Source organism: Mya arenaria, chromosome 13, assembly GCF_026914265.1.
Source record: "Mya arenaria isolate MELC-2E11 chromosome 13, ASM2691426v1".
NCBI lineage: Eukaryota > Metazoa > Mollusca > Bivalvia > Myida > Myidae > Mya > Mya arenaria.
Genome location: NC_069134.1, coordinates 11610719 through 11628837, shown reverse-complemented (window position 1 = coordinate 11628837; position 18119 = coordinate 11610719). Strand labels below are relative to the sequence as shown.

The following is an 18119-nucleotide window of genomic DNA, read 5'->3' as shown; positions in this document are numbered from 1 at the left end:
ATGGTAATGTTAATAATGATACTATTACAGCGGTCAATGACGACATTGATTATGATTACGACGATGACGATGACGACGACAACGACGACTGATTATGACGACGACGCATGATGGTGAATATGATAGTGATAACCATAGAGACGAATAATTTGTTGATAATAATTATTAAGAAATAATTATCTTTTCACAATGATAATGATGTTGATGAGAAGTGAGAAAAGGGCGGGGAACGAATTCTTTGCAGTGACTGGCTAGTATCTTAATAAATACGTAAAAACGTTACCATTCATCAAATAAAAGCTGAAATAACTGGTCACTAGTACTACAGTATTCTATTGTACTAACGATCACGTTCAATAAGGGTATCACAATAGCTTGATCAAATATCAATTTCTGTTATGGCGCTAAAGCCATATATTGAATAAATACTGGCTCAGATTTCACAATAATCTATTTACTTTTATACTAAACCATTAACAAGGAAAAAAGCAATACATAAAATCAATTTATTAAATGAGTAACAATGGTCTGTAATTTCACCTTTATATGGTCTATAATAAAATTCACTACAATAAATAAGTTGGTATCTCATATGTAAGATAATACCAGCGTGGATACGATTATTAATTTTGTCATATCATATTTTGAAGTTGTCGAAAAAAAGTTTTGATAACTTTGTGACGTTTTGGAGGATTTTGAGATTAAAATATGAAACTTAGATTAAAATGACCGTCGACCAGATTATGAACTAAATCACTCTGTACAAGGATCGCTAACATATTTATTCACATAATCAGTGGATTATAATCATTGTACGAAACAATCCCCTTAGTTTAAACATGAGAGTGGAATCACAACATAGATCGGGGAAAACATCTGTAACGATAGGAGGCAGACAACACTCCATGAAGGACGTATGAAGTACTTAAAGAAAATACACAAGAAAAGGAAAGTTCTGCCAGATATAGTAAGTCTTTTTGTAGTTTAACGAATTGGATTAATAGTAAATATTCAAAATATCTTTTATTTTCTAACGAATAATGAATTTGCGTGTAACGTTAAGAAACTGATAACTATGTCATCATGTGCACCCTAATGTTATCAATGACACTGATATTGCTAAGAGTGTTTATGTTTTATGAGAGGACAACAATCATTTTTGTGAAAGCAATCTTACGTCAATATATAAAGGTCCATAACTCGTGTTAGTCGTTCTTGACTGTGGTAGAATATGTATGATATTACCACTCTATAGTAAACATTCATGGCAACATATACAGTACTAAAATGATGAAGTCACACTTTTACATGTAAACTTACGACTAGATAATACTGTCGCACTTATATCACTTGTTCAAGAGATCTTAGATCAAACTTCGTGTCCCCCGACCATAATTCAAGTTAGTTGTAATTCAATTTATTCATCATCCATGGAATTCTGATCTCTGTTTTTACTTATGGGTATGGACAACGCTGCAAAATCTATTATGCCGCATGGGGGAATATAAACGATAAGGGAATAAATTCATATCGAGTTCCGTTGGTATGATTTGAATGCATTTTGCCAATGTCCAGTTTGTGACCAATATAAATATACGTTTGAGGTATATGTATGCTAAATACAATTATCAGTTTTTATACACATGATATGTAGATCTACCGTGTATATAAACTTAATTTAGTACACCACAGTGTCCAAACCCCAAACCTCCGCGCTGTAGTATACAACACTGGCTTTATGTTGGTCTCCAATGCTTACCTGTAGATAAATAGTACAAATTATTAAAGAAACGCGTTAAAATTCAATTTTTAATATTGTAGATCATAAAGACGTTGCGCAAGTCCCATATATATGTATCGTTAACCGTGATGTGTGGCACATATGTATCGTTTACCGTGATGTGTGGCACAAATGTATAGTTTACCGCGATGTGTGACGCAAATGTATCGTTTGCCGCGATGTGTGGCACATATGTATCGTTTATCGTGATGTGTGGCACATATCTATCGTTTACCGCGATGTGTGGCACATATGTATCGTTTACCGCGATGAGTGGCACGTATGTATCGTTTACCGCGCTGTGTGGCACAAATGTATCGTTTCACGCGATTTGTGGCACGTATGTATCGTTTACCGCGATGTGTGGCACTTATGTATCGTTTTAAGCAATGTGTGGCTCATATGTATCGTGTACCGCGATGTGTGGCACATATGTGTTGTTTCACGCGATGTGTGGCACATATGTATCGTTTCACGCGATATGTGGCATATATGTATCGTTTACCGCGATGTATGGCACATATGTATCGTTTACCGCGATGTGTGGCACATATGTATCGTTTAACGCGATATGTGGCATATATGTATCGTTTACCGCGATGTATGGCACATATGTATCGTTTACCGCGATGTGTGGCATATATGTATCGTTTCACGCGATGTGTAGCATGTATGTATCATTTCACGTGATGTGTGGCACATATGTATCGTTTACCGCGATATGTGGCACATATTATTCGTTTCACGAAATGTGTGGCACATATGTATCGTTTACCGTAATGTGTGGCACATATGTATCGTTTTAAGCAATGTGTGGCACATATGTATCGTTTACCGCGATGTGTGGCACATATGTATCGTTTTAAGCAATGTGTGGCACATATGTATCGTTTCACGCGATGTGTGGCACATATGTATCGTTTTAAGCAATGCGTGGCTCTTATGTATCGTTTACCGCGATGTGTGGCACATATGTATCGTTTACCGAGATGTGTAGCACATATGTATCGTTTACCGCGATATGGCACATATGTATCGTTTACCGCGTTGTGTGGCACATATGTATCGTTTACTGTGATGTGTGGCACATGTGTATCATTTACCGCGATGTGTGGCACAAATGTATCGTTAACTGCAATGTGTAGCACAAATGTATCGTTTACCGCGATGTTTGGCACATATGTATCGTTTACCGTGATGGGTGGCACATATGTATCGTTTCACGCAATGTGTGGCACATATGTATCGTTCCACGCAATGTATGGCACATATGTATCGTTTACCGCGATGTGTGGCACATATGTATCGTTTACCGCGATGTGTGGCACATATGTATCGTTAACTGCTATGTGTAGCACAAATGTATCGTTTACCGTGATGGGTGGCACATATGTATCGTTCAACGCGATTTGTGGCACATACGTATTGTTTTCTGTGATGTTAGGCACATATGTATTGTTTCACGCGATGTGTGGCACATATGTATCGTTCCACGCGATTTGTTGCACATATGTATCGTTTACTGTGATGTGTGGCACATATGTATTGTTTACCGCGATGTGTGGCACATATGTATCGTTTCACGCTATGTATGGCACATATGTATCGTTAACCGCTATGTGTAGCACAGAAAAAAAAACCTAATGTTTTATCTGCGGTAGGTTATATTTTCGAGTTTTATACATGTGTTAATGTTCCTGATTAGTTTGTATGACGATATTAAACGAAACGACCAACAAGTAACTGATATGATTACTTGTTGCATTTAGACCCACAAGTTTCGAAGAACAGTATTAAATATGTTTTTGTTTGTAGAATGTCCCCCAATTCGTCATCTAAGTGTATTTTAGCTTAAGCTTATGTCGCCAAGTTGTCGAATAAATATTTGCGCCATTCTCAATACTTAAAACGAATTTCCCGCATTAAAAAGAAATGAAAATAAATTAAATCTGCTTAATTGCGATGTCTTTAATTCGGATTTATTGAACTGTAATCCCTACTGTTTTATTAGTATTCGACAATATATATTCATAGAATATTAATCCTAGGATTTTGAAGTAAATGAGTTGCTTAACCCTAAGTCATAAGTTTATTGCGCGGTGCAGCAAATAAACACTTAATACCAATTATGCAAAATACTCTTCTGAATTTTCAAAGTCTGAATGGTTTCATAATGGATATAGATTGTTTTCAAGAGAGTGCCTAACAAGACTTTGTATATCCAACACTGTGATTTGTAAAAGATTTGATTAATCAAAAAGACATGCTTGTGTAGGTTTTTGGCTCTTAGGTTTTTAGGTAGATATCACAGCATGGGGAAGACTAATTCCTTTGTTTATATTTCTAACAGATCTTTAAACGCTGACAATTTAACGCAATGAATGGCATGAAGTTTAAATGTCTGCTAAGATCTACAACGATTTATCTTGTAATTCGTTAATGACAAATTTGCTATAAAGATTTGCAATTTGTTTAAATGAAAATCAATTGAACGTTTCAATATACGAAGGAAATGGATTTTTATACCAAAGATAGTGATCTTTATTTTGAATGATAATGCAATATAGCCGACTAAATTAACATTCATCAAATTTGACAAAAAAGGAATTACCAGTAGTTTTTATCCTACTCAATTGACAGACATAGGAGATAAGCTGAGAAAGAAACAGTGTTTTTTTTGTAGAATAAAAAAAAAGACTACAGTTATATATGAATATCGAATTGATTGTGTTTTTTGCTGAATTCGATATCATGGCTGATGCCTTAAATTGAAAGCATAGAACTGTTGTTGGAATTTAAGTTGTAAGACAGTGTAACAATGACGGAGCCAGTGCCGACGGCAGGGGGTGGGTTTGTGAAGACTATCCGGATGCAGGGGAACTATTTCCCCGACGATACCGACATTAAGAGATCCACATCAACTACACCAAAATTACCGAAACGTCCGGTAAGACAGAAGACAGTTTCTATTGAACATTGTCATCTTCGGTACCAAACGACATAAATTGTTACCTTTTCTTTTTGAAAAAGGGAGAAATAAAGCAGAAATTATGGACGACTTTTTGACATTTTAAATTAAATACTCGGATCCAATATTACGCTGAGATATATAAAGCGTATAGAAGTTATTTAGACCGTCGAATTCTCCATTGATTACATGGATTTTAACAAACATTTATTCAAATCTAGGAGTTCTCTTTGTTGGTGTGAAACACATAACGAAACATTTTCTTTCCCATACGAACCTGAATATAACCTGCGAAGGGACTTTAGAATTGATTTGTAACAATGAAAGGAATGCGATTTGTTTGGGTGACGTTTATTTTATTTTTCTCGAAATATTATTTGCATGTCATCATTTGCCTGCATATAATGCGCGGCAGTTATCGTCATTGCAGGTCGTACATGATCGTTATAAGTGTTCTGTTCTCATGTTCACTTAGTTCACGCTTGTATATTTCCAGATGTCGCACACAGTACTTCCGGTATCCCCTCCCCCGATCCCCAAACGTCTGATAAAGACTGCTCTGCACCAGGCGGTGCTTGATGCGCGGCTTCACCAGGTCCGTCTCCTCGTGGAGAAACATGGCGTTAACGTCAACATCAAGGACGTTTACGGACGTACGCCGCTCATGTTGACGTCAATGATCGACGAAGAAGCTGGAGCCAAGATGGCGAAAATATTTATAACGGCGGGCTCCAATGTTGGTCTAAAGGACAAAATGGGCAGGACTGCTCTGTCCATGGCTTGCATGGCCGGGCGAGAGAAGATTGTTGATGAAATACTGCGAAAGGATATTCTTTACATCGACGACGATGATAACGACGGAAACACGCCGTTGCACCATGCTGCTGCTAGTGGCAACCCGAATATCGTTAAGCTGCTCAGCGAACTGTATGTTAAATTCGGACTGGATATTGACGTAAGAAACAATATGGGTTATACAGGGCTTTTAGTAGCGTGTAGAAATGGTCACTTTGTTTCTGCACATTATCTGCTGACCAACGGACAGGCGTCTCCGGCCCTCAGGGACGAGGAGACTTACTTAAGCGCCAACGAGTGGGCTCAAAAAAGCAGCCGCCAGGTTGCCCTTCCCGCAAAGCGTCTCCCGTCACCGCCAAGTGCTCCGGCGTTCTCTAGGGAGTCTACCATGTACCAGCGGCCTTTTACACCTATATGTAAGCATACTACGCCGCACAATTTACTGAACACTTGGGCGAGAGGATTAGACGATTTCGAAATAGCACGCAGTGAGACTTTCTACGAAGGACAAGACGCTCGACAGTTGGTTCTAAATGAAATTAGCAACGCGGAGGCCCACGGCTGGGCAAAGAAACAGAAGCCTGTGAAAATCGTCCACCCTTCCACCGCAAAGCTTATGGCGTTTTCCCGCCGACGGACGAAATCTGCCATCCCGCCGGATATGACGACGATATTCCGGATGTACTCGGACCAGTACCAGCCCGACTGGCGGAGGGAGCGGACAACGGTGACCCTGCACGCCTCCAGCAGCGATACCATGCCGTCTATTATCAGGACTGCAAGCAGTCATCGGCCGTCCATGAAGGCCACCAGCTAGACCAGCTAACATTGTGATGTAGGGGCGGTGTTAAGTTTAGTGTGTTTATGTCTATTTCATCATATAATTCGTTGAAGTCCCTTATCTTTGGTGCTTTTTTGCGAAGATATCGTCAATCTTCTGTTTTGAGTTTTCGAGAAGTTCGGAGATCTGAGATAATGATGCCTCGCGCAAGAATTCGGATAGCGAGCTGGTTTGGGGCATTACAATTGTAAAATGAAATTTACTAAGCTTTTAAAATCAAGAAATATCTGGATTTATCTAAAATTATGGGTTCATTCTGCTATCACTTACGTTTTGACTATTTTTCATGTTGTTTTAAAAAGGAAACAGGACATAATTGTATGATTTTATATCCTTTTTAAAATAGTTTTTTACTTTTTAATATTGAACTCACGATCATTTTTATGTACGATAAATTACTTTACAAACTATTTCTTTGTTATAAAATACCATTGGCATGAGTTGGCACTTTTAACCGGCATTCAATGATGTAGTTATATACCATTGCCATTCTGGACATTTTTAGTAAATAGCATGGACAACGGAATATGTATGAAGATGTGAGATTATTAATCGGTGTCATCTAAAGGTTTCTTAATTGTAATGCGTTGAACCATATAAAATATTATTCTAACTTTGAATGTAGCACGATATTATACTAAACAAAGGGTAAAAATACAGATTAAACCCTATGGTATCACAGCTGATATCAATGAATCTGGTTCATACCCCCACACGCTGTTTTGTTATCGTTATAAGGTCTACATAGAGGACTACAGATTGAAAGGTTTGATATTAGATACAAGGAAATGAGTATACATTACGAATCGTGACTTATATGACATTGGCAGTCACTGTAGACCTAAACTGAACCAATGATTCGTTACATGAAGAAGTCAGAAAATTATATTTAGGCAGGAATCCAGAACGGCTGGCCTCTTAGCACTACCATTACCGTCGTTGTAAGAGCCAGAGGCTTGTTAGCTGAAAATGTGCAGAGGCGAGAAATTGTCAATGCCCAATGACAGAAAAGGTATTAAACAATAGAACGTTATTGGTATAACGCACTTGCCAAGCATATCTTTTAGTGTGGCGAACCTGCAAATTGTGTTCCCAGTCACACATCCTTATAATAGTTGATATATCTTGAACCTTAAATAAAGGAGACCCATCTTATTCATACGACAAACATTCGTTTGTCGAGTTCTTCAAGAACCTCTGTGAACTAGTTCGTAACGTTCGAATACGACAAAGAACAAAACACTAGTTGACCATAAATGTGACCTTGGCCTTCAAACATTTTGGGGTTTGCAGCAGACTATATTACCATAAGAGAGACAAGACAAAAACGAATGTACATGAATTCCCGCATGTGTGTCACCATTACAGTTTGAACAAGAGGAAAGTACCAACGAAACGTTGTCCGACATGTTCACTTGTGATAGATTGTTCAGGTTAAGGTCAAGTTTGTCAAAAATCTCATTTATTTGGTAAAATTGGACATCATTCATCTTGAAGTTATCCTGGAAAGCAAAAGAAACAAAATGCGTCATTATTTCTTGTGGACGGAGACGTTCCAATGAAGACAAAGGACAATCTTATGATCGCGACAGCTTCCGACACTTAGCAAATAAGAAAACATATCTAGGGGCAATATGTTTCAATAATTCACAATGGAAACGTTTTCTGTGTGGAGAGTAAATGTTTATCCAACAAAATGTCGCAAACAGGACAAGAAATTAATTTCCTGCAAAAGAACCCGAGCTCCAATATCGCGCATGTAGCCAGTGGCGGTTAAACCATTGACGCAAGGACACGGGAGATTGTGGAACGTTGCCTTATTAGCGATTGGCAAGGTCTTTCATAATGTCTGAAGTGTGTTGTTTCGAGATTGTCAAGGTTTGAGGTAAACCAACCATTTTTTATTTTTTTTTATTTTTATTTTTTTATTTTTTATTTTTTTTTTTGGGGGGGGGGGTGGGTGGGTGGGTGGGGGTATGAACATATATTTAATCAATAGTTCTGGGGGGGGGGGGGGGGGGTTGGACAAAAAATCATCGTGTGTTTGCACACGTGTTCCCTCCTTACATTATTTGGATATTCCGGCGGCAAAGGAGCCAATCATTTTAATAATTTAAAACTTTAATCTCAAAAAAATGTTTAAATGATGAAAAAAAAGAAGTGCAACAAAAATTAATCCTCCAAGTTAAAGCACCTGTCCCTGACGTTAAATCTCCCGGGGTCTAGAACAGACCAACCCCAAGAAAGATGACAGTATTATGTTGCAGCCTCCTTGTAATTATCACAAATGACATGCAGCGGTATGCGGCGGCCCGACCCTCCTTGTGAAACATAGAAACTTAATTGGACAGGCAATTGTGCAAGTGCTGTTCAGACACCGTGCACCATTGCTTTAATACTGTTTAAGTCACCTTTAAGTTAAATCTAGCAAAACATCTGATCAATTTAATACAGTTGTCCACTGTAGTGCCCTGTTGTCCATTGTATTGTTCTGTTGACCAGTGCATTGTTCTGTTGACCAGTGCATTGGTCCAGTGGATGTACAACTGTTGAGGACCAAATGCATCAACAACAGGTACAAGTTAACAGCTACATGCGTAGGCGTTTAAATGTACAGTGGTTTGAATAGACTTTTTACATCATTGACATTGATCTAGAGCAAGTCGGAGTCAATTATTTCCAATACTGAAAAAGATTCTCTTTTCATACACATGAATGTATTCAGAATTATTTAATGAAATTGGCGCATTTTGTTCGTCTCAAAACAGACACTGCAATATATTTTTCAAAATATATTGTATGAAAATTAATTCACATTATTTGAGGAAAATGAAGATTTTCTGTAGTGCTATTCCATGCAAAATGTGTGAGAAATTATCAATTTTCAATGAAAATGAATTTAATACTAATTAAAAGCTTAAATTAACAATGGGAAATTCTCTTTCAAAATTAATTTTATTCTGCATCAAATAAAAAGTGAGATCATGTGTGACACAGTTCAGCAAAATTTAAAAATAATTTAAACGAAAAACTACAACAAAATCTCCCCCAAATCTTGGTTCTACGATGTGTGAAACACAAAATTGCAAACAACCATTTCAGGACATGTATCTTGCTATTGAACTTCAATACACGTCAAAATCTATGCTGTAAAAACATTACCATGGGCTTGAATACATAAACAATTTAAGTACATTTAATAGTTGTCTAAGGAGGAAGTGTTCGTTGAATAATATACGGACAAACGCACGTTCTATCATCCATTTTGATGGCAGTACGCAAATATATAATCATATTTGTCAACTCCTTTCATGGTGCTTCCGTCTCAGTGGCGGTGGAAATCAACATTTGATGAAAAACTTGGACCGACAATTGACGAAACCACCGCAAGAAAATTCCGGCACAATGCAATTTGCGGAACGTTATTATGGTAACGTCCTCGGTAACTGAAACATTTGATCAGCGCAGGGTTCAATGAATATATTTAAAGGATTGGGAATAAAACATTTAATATACCTCTGCAAAAGATTTCCCAAGTGAGGTTGAAAACGTGCGCCTTGGGGAGGCCGACTAATTGGCGATAGAGCCTCTGAACGACCCGGATCGTGTAAAATGTCGTCTCAATTAATAAAGCAGTTATTTCGCTTTAACCAAATGATTTAACTAGCCCTATAAACTGGCTCTTGGCAAATCAAATTGACGACAATATTTATCAAATCTGAATATCCATGCATTGACAAGGATAATGGACGCGCGTTGTGGCCATTTATTCAATGGCCCGAGCGACCTTTTTCTGATTGCCAGAGTGAAAAGACGAAATAAAATGCTGCAGCATATTAATGAGATGAATCTTTGCAGATGTTTCGCGGTGGTATAACTTAGTAACTATAGCTAATGATTGTCAAGAGACATGGAGCGACAACGTCTATAGGATTGATGGGGGTCTGGGATAACCTGGCGGCCGGAAGTTCCTCTCGGATGGCGGTAAACAACACGGCCATCCCCGGGGACCGCCGTACGGAGAGCGGCGCCGGGGAAATGGCGCGTTGTTAATCCGCATCTTAATCATGGATGTGACTTTTACATACATTTTTGTTTTCATGAAAAGGGCGTTTGTAGATTGCTGTCTAACATTTCTTCAGAGGGAAGTCCCGAGGGGACCTAAATGTGAATAAAGCAAGAGCTGCGTCATTTACCGCATTGTTACATTTAGGTTTTGGTGAACAATTCAGAATGAGAAATGACTAGCTATTTTATGTATCAAGATGATAAATTGGCGAAAGAATCAAACGTTGGCTTTGAATATTAAACAGGGTGGCAATAAAGAACAAAATGTATGGAAATGACGAGTCCCAGGGGAAGTTTGTCTGGGTCTGCTCTTTTACCTACATACCATGCTAAAAGTACCATTTCGTCTCGTAACTAATGCACATCAAATAGTTTTAATATTCAAGACAAGACATGATGTACCAGATATTTAAAGTTCAGATACCCCCTGGTCAACAAGACCTCTCATCAAAAATGTTTTTCTTCACCACACGATATTCATTTCCATCTAATTATTACCACCTAACTAATTATACAAATAATTTTCTTCCTAATTTTGTTGAACAAATATACTGCCCGTCAAAGAAAACAAACCAGCATTCCTGTGAGACCACTAATTAGCATGGATGTCATTATATACTGACATGTTGTGCTAACCACTAATGGCCACTGGAAACATGGCTTGCGATTGAACCTAAATGATAATAATATCAGAATGAATACGTGTGGCATTCCTGTATAGAACATAATATACATAGAAACATTAGATACCTGTAAAACTACATAACATTTAGCAGTTCTTAGTTGCATATATTAAGAAAATTATGGTCACCCCGATTTGCACTAATCAATCTTTCTTAAAGATTTCTGGAAAATACTATTATACAAGATCAGTATAATTCTTCTGATTCGGCTACTTGGTAAAGTTTCGTAAAATGTATTTGTTTACAATAGAATCACTAATTGATATTGACACGTGTGCCGATTTCACGCGCACGGCACGAGCCATTAGGGAACTACACACCAGATGCCGCAGCATCAAGACTTCTGGTACGCGAAGGGCTAGGACCCCGGCAGAATGACTTTCAATTTTTAAAATCGTTCTGATAATGATTTATAATATGAGTAAAGCCCACTAGATGTAAGCTACAAAGGATTGCAGTAACAGCTACACATGACGAACGACTTGATATGATAAACGATTGAGATAACGAATACGACAAACTTTTTGCTACGACAAACGATTAAGGTAACACAGTGACTTCGACAAATGATAAGGGTTAATAGGACAAACGAGTGAGGTAATATATTCGACAAACCACTAGCGGGTCAAAGGGGCGGGGCGCCACAAATAATAAAACAATACAACAAAAAGTTTACTGTTAATGTCAAAATCGAAGACGCTCAAAATACACTATTTCGGACAATAAATTGTAACAAGAAATCCAAACCCATCTGCCAAAAAATCAATTCAGTTTCAGAGGGAGGCGCGAACGATTGAGGTTACAACTACGACAAACGATTGAGGTTACAACTACGGCAAACGATTGAAGTCACAACTACGGCAAACGATTGAGGTTACAACTACGGCCAAACGATTGAGGTTACAACTACGGCCAAACGATTGAGGTTACAACTACCGGACAAACGATTGAGGTAACAACTACGGCAAAACGATTGAGGTTACAACTACGGCCAAACGATTGAGGTTACAACTACGGCAAAACGATTGAGATTGAGGTTACAACTACGGCAAACGATTGAGATGGAGGTTACAACTACGGCAAACGATTGAGATTGAGGTTACAACTACGGCAAACGATTGAGAGTGAGGTTACAACTACGGCAAACGATTGAGATTGAGGTTACAACTACGGCAAACGATTGAGGTTACAACTACGGCAAACGATTGAGGTTACAACTACGGCAAACGATTGAGGTTACAACTACGGCAAACGATTGCGATTGAGATTACAACTACGGCAAACGATTGAGATTGAGGTTACAACTACGGCAAACGATTGAGGTTACAACTACGGCAAACGATTGAGGTTACAACTACGGCAAAGGATTGAGGTTACAACTACGGCCAAACGATTGAGGTTACAACTACCGGACAAACGATTGAGGTTAAAACTACGGCAAACGATTGAGGTTACAACTACGGCAAACGATTGAGGTTAAAACTACGGCCAAACGATTGAGGTTACAACTACCGGACAAACGATTGAGGTAACAACTACGGCCAAACGATTGAGGTCACAACTACGACAAACGATTGAGGTTACAACTACCGGACAAACGATTGAGGTTACAACTACGGCAAACGATTGAGGTTACAACTACGGCAAACGATTGAGGTTACAACTACGGCCAAACGATTGAGGTTACAACTACCGGACAAACGATTGAGGTTAAAACTACGGCAAACGATTGAGGTTACAACTACGGCAAACGATTGAGGTTAAAACTACGGCCAAACGATTGAGGTTACAACTACCGGACAAACGATTGAGGTAACAACTACGGCCAAACGATTGAGGTTACAACTACGGCCAAACAATTGAGGTCACAACTACGGCAAACGATTGAGATTGAGGTTACAACTACGGTCAAACGATTGAGGTAACAACTACGGCCAAACGATCGAGGTTACAACTACGGCAAACGATTGAGATAACAACTATGGCAAACGATTGAGGTTACAACTACGGCAAACGGTTGAGGTTACAACAACGGCAAACGGTTGAGGTTACAACAACGGCAAACGATTGAGGTTACAACTTCGATATAAGACTGAGATAACAACTACGGCAAACGATTGAGGTTACAACTTCCGCAAACGATTGAGATAACAACTATGGCAAACGATTGAGGTTACAACTACGGCAAACGATTGAGGTTACAACTACGGCAAACGATTGAGGTTACAACTTCGGCAAACGATTGAGAAAACAACTATGGCAAACGATTGAGGTAACAACTACGGCAAACGATTGAGGTTACAACTACGGCAAACGATTGAGGTTACAACTACGGCAAACGATTGAGGTTACAACTTCGGCAAACGATTGAGATAACAACTATGGCAAACGATTGAGGTTACAACTACGGCAAACGATTGAGGTTAAAACTACGGCAAACGATTGAGGTTACAACTACCGGACAAACGATTGAGGTAACAACTACGGCAAACGATTGAGGTAACAACTACGGTCAAACGATTGAGGTCACAACTACGGCCAAACGATTGAGGTTACAACTACCGGACAAACGATTGAGGTAACAACTTCGATATAAGACTGAGATAACAACTATGGCAAACGATTGAGGTTACAACTTCCGCAAACGATTGAGATAACAACTATGGCAAACGATTGAGGTTACAACTATGGCAAACGATTGAGGTTACAACTACGGCAAACGATTGAGGTTACAACTTCGGCAAACGATTGAGATAACAACTATGGCAAACGATTGAGGTTACAACTACGGCAAACGATTGTGGTTGCAACTACGGCAAACGATTGAGGTTACAACTACCGGACAAACGATTGAGGTAACAACTGCGGCCAAACGATTGAGGTTACAACTACGGCCAAACGATTGAGGTCACAACTACGGCCAAACGATTGAGATTGAGGTTACAACTACGGCAAACGATTGAGGTTACAACTACGGCAAACGATTGAGGCTACAACTACCGGACAAACGATTGAGGTTACAACTACGGCCAAACGATTGAGGTCACAACTACGGCCAAACGATTGAGATTGGGGTTACAACTACGGCAAACGATTGAGGTTGCAACTACGGCAAACGATTGAGGTTACAACTACCGGACAAACGATTGAGGTTACAACTACGGCCAAACGATTGAGGATACAACTACGGCCAAACGATTGAGGTTACAACTACGGCCAAACGAGTGAGGTTACAACTACAGCCAAACGATTGAGGTTACAGCTACCGGACAAACGATTGAGGTAACAACTACGGCCAAACGATTGAGATAACAACTATGGCAAACGATTGAGGTTACAACTACGGCAAACGGTTGAGGTTACAACAACGGCAAACGATTGAGGTTACAACTACGGCAAACGATTGAGGTTACAACTACGGCAAACGATTGAGGTTACAACTTCGGCAAACGATTGAGGCTACAACTACGGCAAACGATTGAGGCTACAACTTCGGCAAACGATTGAGGTTACAACTTCGGAAAACGATTGAGGTTACAACTACGGCAGACGATTGAGGCTTCAACTACGGCAAACGATTGAGGTTACAACTACGGCAAACGGTTGAGGTTACAACAACGGCAAACGATTGAGGTTACAACTACGGCAAACGATTGAGGTTACAACTACGGCAAACGATTGAGGTTACAACTACGACAAACGAATGAGGTTACAACTACGGCAAACGAATGAGGTAAGAACTACGACAAACGATTGAGGCTACAACTACGGCAAACGATTGAGGTTACAACTACCGGACAAACGGTTGAGGTTACAACTACGGCAAACGATTGAGGTTACAACTACGGCAAACGATTGAGGTTACAACTTCGGCAAACGATTGAGGTTACAACTACGGCAAACGATTGAGGTTACAACTACGGCAAACGATTGAGGTTACAACTTCGGCAAACGATTGAGGTTACAACTACGGCAAACGATTGAGGTTACAACTACGGCAAACGATTGAGGTTACAACTACGGCAAACGATTGAGGCTACAACTACGGCAAACGAATGAGGTTACAACTACGGCAAACGAATGAGGTAAGAACTACGACAAACGATTGAGGTTACAATTACGGCAAACGAATGAGGTTACAACTACGACAAACGAATGAGGTAAGAACTACGACAAACGATTGAGTTAACAGCTACGATAAAATACAAGAAAAAACAGGAACAAAGTTCTACGGTTAAAACTATCGAAAAAACGTCCCATCTAAATCCATAAGGTATATATATTCCAGTAATTTGGCATGACCACAATCAACTAAAGCTGAAGACGATGTGTGTTTCTTGTTCCTCTCGAACAAAGGACATTTTGACTGGAGATGTGTAAACAGTTCAATCAACGCAAAGGATAGGTGCTTATTAATTTTTGGAAGATTTTATTACGTTTACAAATGGACGTCTGATTCTATATACCAAACTAATCTGATGGACGCCTGATAGGAACTGACAGTACGGTGTTTACTCAGGTTGTTTTATGTGAGAAAGCTCCTATAGGAACCAGCCTACGGAAACACCATCAAAGCAGGATTTTCCCGCGAAAATATTTACATTTCGTCTGCTATGTTTGTTGTTGGTCACTGTTTCTTCATTATCACGACGTGTGTATAAATATAAATTAAATTCTGTAATGTTTATCCTTGTTTCATGTGAAACAGTTATTGGATTCTCGATTCTTGTTTCAGCCTTTATCTGTTTGTTTAACGCTCGTTCACTTCCAGACGAAACCCGACCGGCTTCTGTAGTTTTTGCTGTTTCCATCAACAGACAAGTGACCGAGGGCATCACTGAGTGTTCCTCAAAAGAAAATATTAAACATTAACAACTTAACACTTTCAATCATTTCATGGCCGGGCTATTTGAATATGGTGTCATTGTTTATGTCAGTTAATTTCCTATACCACTATTTTGACGCAGTTTCAACCTTATACAAATAGTCGCTCCACCCATCGCAATTGATTAGATGATGAAGACAAATCAATTCGTTTACTTCGTAATCATTAAAAAAGCATTCATTGTCATCAAAACCATCAACAACGTTCGTCTTCATCACCAGTAGCATCAGTATCATCATCAGTATCATCATCAGTATCATCATCAGTATCATCATCATCATCATCATCATCATCATCACCATCATTATCATCATCATCAGGAGCAGCAGCAGCAGCAGGGACAGTATGAGCTTTTTATTAGCTATTGGCTACATAAACTACGTTGTATATTACGAGTCTGTTCAAATACAAAATAAGTTGACCAAGCACCATCAAAATACGGCGTTACACCACATAAACTACTAAAGTGGCATTGAAGAGTGCTTAATGTTACTTGATTATGTGCAATTAATAATTGTATTATTTTCGTACATGTAAGAGGGCCTCTTTGGACTAGTTATAACGTATACAAACACATCGACTATTTTAACGACGAAAAAACTTAATCTGAAGTAAACATTGATGTTCTGGCCTATGTAGACAATTTTAAACATGATAACTACTTTTATCAACAATGGTAGATCTTATTGCGAATACACAACTATTTACTTCGTACAAAGAAGTAATATTATCAAATAATATAGAACATAATTTAACAAATATTGACGGTTGTGCTTTTCGGTGAGGAGTAGACGCTGAAACATTCTTCAATGCTTTACAATTAATACGAACTCCTTCAATTAATTGCACCCAGCGAGTACAATAAATGTCAGCATGTTTCAGAGCAAATTAAACACTTGTCTCCACTTCACATAGCAAATCAATCAATGGCTATCCGTCCACTAATATTCCCCAAACAAATATGTACTAAAATATTCAAAAGATACTTTTTTCATTGTTTGCGCGCGAAATAACTGGCAGCAGACGACACATTGATGAAGTCACGTGAGCCCCAGATGTCAAAGATAGAGAAACCCGTCAAAGGCCTACCAGTCAAAAACTTGTCCCGTCGTCTGAATGAGGATTTTTGTATTTTGACAAGGAAGTGTCAATATTATTTCCATAAAAATGAAATCCTTTTCCAGAAAATTCAAATATTTCATCTCAGTGGACAAAAGATCAGAAATAAAGGCAATGATAGTTTTTCTTCGAAATGAAAGAGTTGGTCAGCATATTCATTAATTATATCTGCAGGAATAAATACACAAATATATGGACATCGTCCAAACTTTGTATCGAATTTCTTTAATGAGGACATTATTTGACACTAGCGGTGAAATTAATGAGTTGTTTATGAGTTGTTTTTCATCATGTTCATTTGGGGGTTTAAGTCAATATTAACGAAATCAACCAAAATAACGGCAGCAACAAAGCTCGTGCTTATACACCAAAAGAAGTATTTAATATTTTTAAATACACGTTCGTAGTTTCTAATTTCTTTCAAATGGTCAAATTATAGAGCGTCTTTATTTTCTTAGATTAATTAAAAAATACATCAAATTAAAGATGACATGTCGTTCTTAAAGATGCACTATTACTCCCAAATAAGATTGAACACATTTAAATCATTTTTTTTAATATACCAAAAAGGATGAACAAATGTCGAAAACAAAGATGTAAACAAAGATGTTTATAAATGAAGGATATCGAGTTTAATTTAAAAGAAATGTGCAGAAAACACGGTATTGCGACCTTATCAGACAGTTGATCGTAGTAAATCTGTATGCATTCAAAAATCATTACAAAAAATACGTTTTCAGCTAGTAAATACATGGTGATAATATTGTAAATAGTAATTAATATTTTCCATAAATAAGTTGTTTATTAAGAAGTTGAGGGTGTATCAATCAAAAGTTATGCTTACATGTGTATCTATTGATTTTGAATAAGAGTGTCACTTTAAACTTGTGGATGGCGATTTTCACAATTGTTGCATCATGAGACTTTGTACTTTTTCTAAAATGAATTATCATTCACCGAGACACAAATCATTATCCTAG

General features: G+C 38.3%; 1 protein-coding gene across 2 annotated transcripts; it reads left to right on the top strand.

The window, feature by feature from the left end:
• Window positions 1-534: 534 nt before the first annotated feature.
• LOC128214547 (serine/threonine-protein phosphatase 6 regulatory ankyrin repeat subunit C-like) lies at window positions 535-6884 on the top strand. 2 transcript variants are annotated; one of them, XM_052921069.1, is made up of 2 exons: window positions 535-967; window positions 5245-6883. In XM_052921069.1, exons 1-2 carry the CDS (start codon window positions 917-919, stop codon window positions 6358-6360), a joined length of 1167 nt encoding a protein of 388 aa, XP_052777029.1. In that variant the 5' UTR covers window positions 535-916; the 3' UTR covers window positions 6361-6883. The 2 variants fall into 2 exon arrangements, with proteins under 2 accessions (XP_052777029.1, XP_052777027.1); XM_052921067.1 differs by lacking the exon at window positions 535-967 and adding an exon at window positions 4174-4727 and having other exon boundaries at window positions 5245-6884.
• Window positions 6885-18119: the final 11235 nt, after the last annotated feature.

Excerpts from the sequence above, each read along its gene's own strand:
- LOC128214547 (XM_052921067.1), top strand. The coding sequence starts at position 4,599 with ATGACGGAGCCAGTGCCGACGGCAGGGGGTGGGTTTGTGAAGACTATC. Across the intron at positions 4,728-5,244 it reads CAAAATTACCGAAACGTCCG|ATGTCGCACACAGTACTTCC; the intron begins GTAAGACAGAAG and ends GTATATTTCCAG.